General features: G+C 29.3%; 1 protein-coding gene and 1 long non-coding RNA gene across 2 annotated transcripts; both read left to right on the top strand.

Annotated features, from left to right (window-relative positions):
- The first annotated feature begins 266 nt into the window (after positions 1–266).
- On the top strand, positions 267–3,202 carry LOC140673517 (cytochrome P450 4C1-like). The gene is made up of 4 exons (XM_072906493.1): positions 267–368; positions 632–722; positions 1,325–1,518; positions 2,993–3,202. The coding sequence occupies exons 1-4, from the start codon at positions 267–269 to the stop codon at positions 3,164–3,166; spliced, it is 561 nt and encodes a 186-aa protein (XP_072762594.1). The 3' UTR covers positions 3,167–3,202.
- LOC140673020 (uncharacterized) lies at positions 2,371–2,761 on the top strand. The gene is made up of 2 exons (XR_012047985.1): positions 2,371–2,443; positions 2,659–2,761. It is a non-coding gene; the product is annotated as an uncharacterized lncRNA (long non-coding RNA).
- Positions 3,203–9,066: the final 5,864 nt, after the last annotated feature.

Here is a 9,066-nt window from a genome sequence, read left to right as displayed (position 1 = left end):
CACTAACTTACAAACGGTCTGTAATTCGTGTATACGCAAGTAAAAGTTAAATTCACAAATCTTCTATTTTGAAGTACTTATTAACATTTATTGCATACAGATTATTCATCTTAGCATTTCTTTTTGCAATATCAATTTGCAATTCATTTTCCTAGTTATCATTATAGTCTGTTTTTAATATCTGAGTAGAAGTAACAATGAAAATAATGACAAAATTAATTCCTCAACAATTTTATATATTGACAACATATTTTTTAGAAGGACTAATGAAACTGTTGTTGAATTGGGCTGATAACTATTATCCCATTTTTAAACTCTGGGGTTTATTCATACCTGTTGTGTCTATTCGTCATCCAGATGATTTGGAGGTAATAAAAAAAATTAATTTTTTTGTGGGTTATTTTTTTTGAAGACATAAAATTACGATTTAGCTAGATTTAAAGATCTTGCGCTTTATAAGTAGATTTTTGCTTGTAAAAAAAAATATTTTTAAAAAATGAAAAGAAGCAAACATTGACTCGACCAAAATTAAATAAAAATTGGAGATATAATTAATAAATTATTTGTGTACCTAAGATAAAGTGGTCCAATAAATTGATGTTCTTTCTTAAGATGTTTTCGATAATTTCAGACGATACTAAGTAGCACCAAGCACATTGAGAAAAGTCGTATATATGATTCGTTACTTCCTTGGTTGGGCACGGGTCTTCTTACCAGCACAGGTAACGTAATGAAATTAACATAAAAGCGTACATATTCTTTACTATATTACAGTCTGTTATCGATCTGTCTCTTAACAAAAAATCCAATAAAATGTTACAATTAGACTTAAATATTATCTTATACAATTAAATAAACAACTTCTTTGTTATAAAAACTAATAAATTTAAAAGAAATTTACAAGTAAAGATTATAATGATGGATAATTTCGCTGTGATACATGTATTCTCAAGCAAATAGCAGTAATAATAACGACAGCAGATATTTTAATTAACAATTTTAAATTAAATTATAAACATTATTACACGTGCGCACATAATATACTTTTAATTTTATTTCTTAATCCTTAAAGCTTTAATTACAAATTAATAATTAAATTTACGTTAATATTTGTTTTAACAATTCTTTAAGTAAAAGTTTTATAAAAAACAGTTTAAAGGATTATAAAAATGAATGTTGTGATAAAAAAATTAATTTAAGATAATTAATATATTATTTAAAAATTGATCAATTAAACATTAAAGTAAGAATGAAAATGTAATTTTATATAATATTATTAAAACTTTTTATCGTATAATTTTACGTTATATTGTTTCAGTTTTAGGCACTAAGTGGCAAACACGGCGAAAGATATTAACACCTACATTTCATTTCAATATATTAAATCAGTTTATGGATATCTTGATCGAAGAGAGCCATTGCACAAAGTCGTTGAAGGATGCTGGAGAAGTAGTTGTAAAAGATTTATCATCATTTGTTAGCGAGTATACATTAAATGCGATATGCGATAAGATGGCTGTAAAATTCTTATTGCTTTGTTTTATTTAGAGATTTTATTCTTCATAATAATCTCCATAATAACCATAGTTTTAGATAAGAAGATAGTTTAATCCTATATAAAATATCAATGTTGCAATGAAGATAGATATATATAGAATTTGATTTTTAATACTCAAAGCTATCTATGAAATATAATATTACAATAAATCTTTAATTGTATAACATTTTTATAATCAATGCATTCATAGAAACTGCCATGGGCATCTCTCTGCAAAACCTTGGCAAGGCCCAGCAACAGTATCAAAATGCGATTCACAACATTAGCGAACTGATAATTTATAGGTAATTTAAATTTAGTAAATAATTGTATGATTTCTATGATCTTTTCTTTATGTTATGATAATGTATACAATTATATAAATATAATTTGAAAAATATATTAATTATTTAATAGTCATGTGAAGCTACAATTAGTATAAACAATTAAAGTCAAAATATTGTACGTGCTAAATGTTTAATATCAAAATATTGTTTATAATCTTTAAAAACGTTAAAAATATTGAAAATATTAAAATATTAAATAGTTAGGAAAAATAAATTGAGCAATAAAATGTATAGGGAAATTACATTTATATCAAAGAATCTATTTTAATCTAATTTAGTTAAAACAAATGGCTAATGTTTTAGGAGATTCTACATATTTTCGTAACATAGATAAATTTTATTTATATTCGCTATAATCAATTATAGTTTACTTTAAATATTTACGCTGACTTTAAATAAAGCTGTTACGAAATTATATTATTTTTAGAATTATATAGTTTTATTGAATTATGTTTTAGAACGTTTAGGCCTTGGGTCTATAACAATTTGTTCTCGTTATCGCCACATGGGAGAAAGCAAAAAAAAAATCTTGAAAATATTGCATGGATTTACGGAAAAAGTACGTCCTAAATTATGTTATTTTAATCCTTTAAACTCTCTTTTTTTGTGTAATATTACAATAAATCTCATAATCTTTGTACCGTAAAATTACATGATTAATTCAAAATATTAATAATACATTATGCCGTTAATATTATGCTATAGCACAATATGATACTGTTATTAAGTACAAAAAATCATTTTTAAAAATTAATATTGTATTTGTATTTGTAGATCATAGCGGAAAGAAAACTTTATCACGAACGCACCAATGGTCGGTACTTAAAAAACTTTGAAAGTGACAAAGAGATAGATGATGTTGAAGTATTTGGAAGTACGTAAGAGACCAGCTGCTAATTTAAGTTTGTTTGCGTAATTTAAATTATTGTAGTATTTGTAGTAAACATACGTAACCACCGCGTAATGATATAACATATGTCATTCTTAAAATTAAATCATTATTATTTCTAATAGAGTTTGAATTTTATACAAGAATAATTTTAATTAAAGAAGGCAAAAATGAGATTGAGCTAATATGTTGTTTTTATTTCTAAAAAGTTAAAAAAAGCGGCTGGCTATGTTGGACCGTTTAATAACGACATCTCGAGAAGGTTTATTAACTGATTTGGACATTAGAGAAGAAGTCGATACTTTTATGTTTGAAGTACGTATCAGTAATCTTTTTTTTCGTTTAGTGTATTTAAGCATGTATAATTGTATTACGTTATACATAATACAATAATACAATAATTAATGATGATGATTACAGGGTTACGATACTACAGCGATATGATGTTTGCTTTATTACTATTAGCTGAACACAAAAATATTCAGGTACTTTTTTTCAATATTATTTTAATGTATTATTTAAATTACAATTTTAACTCAAAGTTTTGTATGGATAATTATAGTGCAGATCTATAGTACTGATATCAAGTTTTTGTTGCAATACATATATATTTTATATACCAAATGCCTTGAAATTAAATGTCAACAGTTCGGGTGCATATGGAAGATCGATAAACTACGAAAAAAAACTACAAAATATCGCTCGGTTTTGCTTTGTTTGAACAAAATTAAAAAAAAACAAACAGAAAAGATTTTATCAAAAATATTAAACGATACTATAATTATTATATTTATCAAAAAGTACCATGAAATAAAAGTTATGGATTATAAAAATTAAAAAAAAAGAGTGAATTAAAATCTTGCTAAAATAAAGTTAAAAAATTTTTAATAAATACGCGATACCAGAGAGTTGGGCCGTCTACAAAAGATGTTGTAAGTCGTGGGCCACAAGGAATTAACCAATCACAGTTGACCTTAAAGAAGAATATTGAATATAATTGGTTTGCCGCTCTTTATTCTAACATGCTGCTTTAGTTTTGTTTATATTTGTACCTTTCTATGAATTAATTAGTTGCACATCAGAAGTTTGCAAGCGAATAATTAATTACAATGTAAAATAAATTAAATTGCTTGATTTTAAGAATATCAATATTTTGTATCTTTCATTTCTTTTATTTCGTATTTTTGTAAATTTCAATATTTTGTAATTTTATTATATGATTCAGATTCATACAAAATTTATATAAAATTATGTAATCCATTTTTTGTTGTATATTGTTACATACACAAAGTATATATTGTCGAATGTAAAATAAATTTAAATGCTTTAACTTTTTAAAAATATAATATTATGTACATTTTCTTAAAAGAAACCTTCATTTAGATAAATTTCAATATTCTGTAATTTTATAATACGCTTTTCAGAATCATATGTCATACCTGCTGGAACAGTCATACATCTTCATATCTACGGAGTTCACAGAGATCCCAATTTTTGGCCAAATCCAGAAGAATTCGATCCGGACAGATTTTTGCTCGAGAGAATACAGAATCATCATCCATATTCTTATATACCGTTCAGCGCAGGACCGAGGAATTGTATAGGTGAATTGTTATTTTCGTTTCTGTTCGTGTCGACAATTTTAGATAGTCAATAATGGACTTTGAATTGTATAATAGGTCAATGATTCGCTCTGTTGGAGTTGAAGGCTACAATAGCATCTTTGGTGCACAATTTTTACTTGGAACCGTAGGTTATTTAAAAAAATATGCAGTTAAAGGTCAATTTACTTCTTTGTCCTTCGCGTCCGATTTATATAAAATTCATTCCAATTAATCACAAATAGCCGTTTAAAATTAGCACGGATATCATGCAAGAGTATAAAAAGTTGATAAATTGCAAAAATGATAAAAATGATTACGCATATTATCCTCAGTCCGTCGCCTCTTGACAGAGGCATGGTGACTTCTCTTTGTTCACATACATGATTGCGTACGCGGATAGTACACGTATATATGTGTGTACATGTATATGGGACCTACAGTTTTTAACGTCGGTTCTGAACGGCTAATTTTTGTAGAGAAGTTCTCCTAGCAAGATTACTCTCGGTGGGTTGCCAGCGTCCTTCCGAGAGGAGAGTGAGCGTATATAATTTTTCTGCTCTTACCGGGGATCGAACCCGGGACCTTTGTTACAGTAAACCGATACGCTATTTACTGTGCCACGCTTCGCCTCACGTATTATACATTCAATATTATCAAGAAAATATACATTTTGTATGTAAACATGTTGCGCGATTTTTTGTCTCGGAACACACAAATATATTCCTCTCATCTTTTATTACCTTGAGCGATCAATTGGACGGTGATATTTCAAAAATAAAGTACTGAAAAAATGATAAGAAAATAAATAATTAAAATGATAATTACATGCCTTCAATCTGCCTTGGTTAATAAGAAACTTATGAGCAAATGATAACAGACTATACTATAGTTATCGATAATTAAGATGAATAATTCAATTTTGAAAAATTTAAACGCATTATGTCTCCATTTTTTTGTCAATGTACAGTTGGTAACAGTTAGTAACAGAGAGTAAAAAGAATTACTAGAAAAAGGAAAAGAAAGAAAAAATATTTCTAAAAGAGAGTCGGATTTTGTGAGAAATATAACCATTATTGAAACAGAAGTTTATAAACAGAAGTTGATCGTTCGTTTTTATGTTAATTATTACAACGATACATAAACAGTATTTTTTGAAAGTTTTAAATAACATCGTGAGTAGATAAAATATAAAAATATAAAATATAAAATATTTATCTTTCAATGATCTCATCTCTCCATACTTTGCATGTACGTATAAAATTTTATTAAAATTAAGAGACAAAGGTGAGTCTCAAACAACGAATATAAAAGCAGAATATGATTCTGAAGAATTTATACCCAACCAGCATTTAGTTCAAAATATTTTTGATTATTAAATTTTAATAACTCCAGAACTGATTAGATTTATAATAGATTTAATTAATATGTATATTTAATCGATAGTTTGAATAAATATACATCAAAAAATTTTTTTGATTAGAAATAGAAAAAATATACATATTATACAAATATTCTTCTATTAGCATGTTTCAAGATATTGAAAATATTATTTCCAATAAAGTGATCAAATAAATGAATGTGTATATTCTATGTTAATATATTTAAATATATTTTAAATATATTTGTTATAGCCCGAGACTAATCAATATTATAGATATACATTAATATTATATATTAATTAATAAAATATAATAAGGAGAACAATTGCGGAATACTAACGAAATAAGCATTGCAAAATAAACGATATCCGCATACCGCGATCGGAGCGTTGACTGCGCGTACCGCTGACCTAGCGAGCCACGCGCGAAACCTGAGACGAAGCCGGAACACCGCGGCGAGGTTTGCGAAAGAGTGCAAGCAAGGAAGTCCGACCTTTGGACCCGCTGCGCTTGCATTCAGCGCGAGTTAAGCAACCCCCGAATTTAGGACGGTTACGCAACAATATAAAAAACGCACCCGCGCTCAGACGAGCGGGCAGTCGTCAAGTGAATCAAGAACTGCAGCAGGCAGTCGCGAAAGTAAACTAGTAATAGTCATAACTGCAACGGGCAGTCAGAAAACGACGAGCAGTCAAAAGAATAATCGAGGTGCGCGAGTGAGACCAAGTGCGAACCGCCAACCCTCACGACGACCGACGCGAAGGGCCCATCTCCGCCTACGACGCAACGCCAGGAAGGAAACCGACCTCGCCTTCATAGGCAATAAAACTGCGATACACGCTGTACTAGAGTAAATATATTATATTTCGATAACTATTACAAGGATTCTACGTTATTGAAAGGAACTCAGCCTCCCCGCGCCCTGAATCCTGCTCTCCTCCGCGGATCCCGAACCCAGTGCCGTCCCGCGGCACAACATATTTTACTTTTAATTAATTTTTTATTACTTTTTGATATTTTTCTTCTTATATCTCCTTCACATCTTCGTATCTTTGAATTTTAATATTTTCATTATATAAAATTTTTAACATTTCAGAAACATGTTAAAATTGTATAGTGCTCGTGTCTCTTTATTTTTATTAAACGTAATTTTCAAAAATTATAACATTATTTTTGCAGAAAGGAAAGCGGATTTAAATATTATGTACATTTAGCAACATATATATTTTTGCAATATTGGAAATCGTTTGAGCTTGCTATTATACATTTAAACGTAAAATTAGCATGTCTATTTATAACGCAAAATGTTTTTCTAAATAAATGTATTTTAAGTGTGAAATCTGATATTATAGGTTTATGTAATTAACGAAAATAAGCACAGAATAAATTCAGAACTTTAGAAAAAAGAAGATGCTGTGAGACATGAAATAAATATTACAGATTTTTTGATAAAAACAGAACTTTGCTCGCTTTTTTTAATTACTTTAGAATTAAAATTTTTTTAAAATTCTGTTTTAAATGCTGCATGACACATAAATTTGAAATTTTCTTGAAAGTTCTAAATAATATTGTAGATAAATAAAATATAATGTATTTATCTTTCCCTCGAGCTCATCTTTCGATACTTTCACGTGTAGATAAAATTTAATCAAGAAATCAAGAAATATACAGAGGCCTCGAGCAGCAAATAACAAAGCAGAATATGTAGAATCAATTATTAGCTCATCTAATTTAGAGTACTTTAGATTACCGGATTTTAATAATATTGTCAGATACTATGACCGCAATTATAAAATGCTCCAATTTCTTGTTAGGTTTACTCATCAATTATTTACCTATTGTAGATAAATATTAATAACTGTTATTTTATCTACTGAAGTTTATATCTACGAGTTAAATTGGTATTATTGTCGTGCATGTCGTATAGGCATAAGGTGGTTCACAGCGAGTGACACACTATAGCGATAAGGAAATTCTTTCGATCGACAGACAAAGCAAAAGCGATAAGACAATTCTTGCGATGAACGGACAAAGCAGGGCGAGCATTCATTCTCGCTCAGGCAACAGGCCAAGTAGCATTAATCGTAACTAGTAATTTTTATCATAGTAAATAATTTTTATTGTAGTGAATAATTCTGATAAAATAAATGATTTTTAAAAGAGATTCTTATTCTAATATCCACAATATAAATTGGTAGCAGCGATGCGGGATACTAAACTGTGTCTCGTATTGAACTCACATAAGAAAAGTGAATTGTGAAGTGCAGTGCATTCTACAAAATCTTAACTGAATTCCAAAGCACCCTATACACAGTTCACAGTTTTTGATGACAGTTAGTCTGGGATCCGCGTAACCGTGAAGCTTAGGCAAAACTGACGCAGGTGAAAGACCAATCAGACAACTTGGATCCACAGTGGCATTGGAGAGAAACTCGAACCAACGTAAGTCTAACAGAATCTTTATTAAACTCAATTTTGGTACAAAACTACGTGACAGCACCCAATAACATGTCGCGAACTCAATCACCAATACGTCAACCAAGCGCTCCTAATAAAATAACAACAGCAGTGAATGTTATGATGGATAAAATGATAAAATTAGGAGAGAAAATCGAACAACTTGAAGCGCGAATAGAAAGAAGACCAGCTTATCATACACTTCAAAATCTGTATCCAAGATTCCCAGAAGAAGATTTAACAGAAACAGTATCAATTGACCGAATTAAGAAATATGAAAAGTGCATCTCCATGATACCAGAGTTTGACAGACAAAATGCGGAACAATTTATTAACATGATCATGCGTGTTCGAACGATACTAGTTGAACATCAGCATCAATATTTACTGCTGGCTATACTATCGCAAAAATTAAAAGGCAAAGCAGCAACAGCCATCAGAGCGGACACTATTCCTTCGTTGGACGAACTAATTGAAAAGGTACGATTTCTATATGGTAAAACAATAAATGTCTCTGCTTTAGCTACAAAAAGAAACCTATGCAAACAGAAGCCAAACGAAAGTGTGGATGAATTTATAGAACGATTTTCAAAAATTCATGATGAAGTGATAACTGCTATTAATACTAACAATGATCCCTCGATGATCGAAACAAGAGAAATACTAGCTACTGAAGAATCTGTGATTTAAACGTAACGCCAAAAGGGATATATCAATATTCTTACTTGGACAAAGAACGACCGATTTACAGAGCACTTTCAAAGCAGCCAGAATGTTTGACAGGAATGATAATAAGGACTTCAAAAGGATAAACAAGATGTAAAACCAAAAGTAAGGTTCTGCAATTACTGTA

The sequence above is a fragment of the Anoplolepis gracilipes genome, chromosome 14 (genome assembly GCF_047496725.1).
Source record: "Anoplolepis gracilipes chromosome 14, ASM4749672v1, whole genome shotgun sequence".
Lineage (NCBI taxonomy): Eukaryota > Metazoa > Arthropoda > Insecta > Hymenoptera > Formicidae > Anoplolepis > Anoplolepis gracilipes.
The sequence above is the reverse complement of the archived record's forward strand: the minus strand, read 5'-3'. Positions and strand labels throughout refer to the sequence as shown.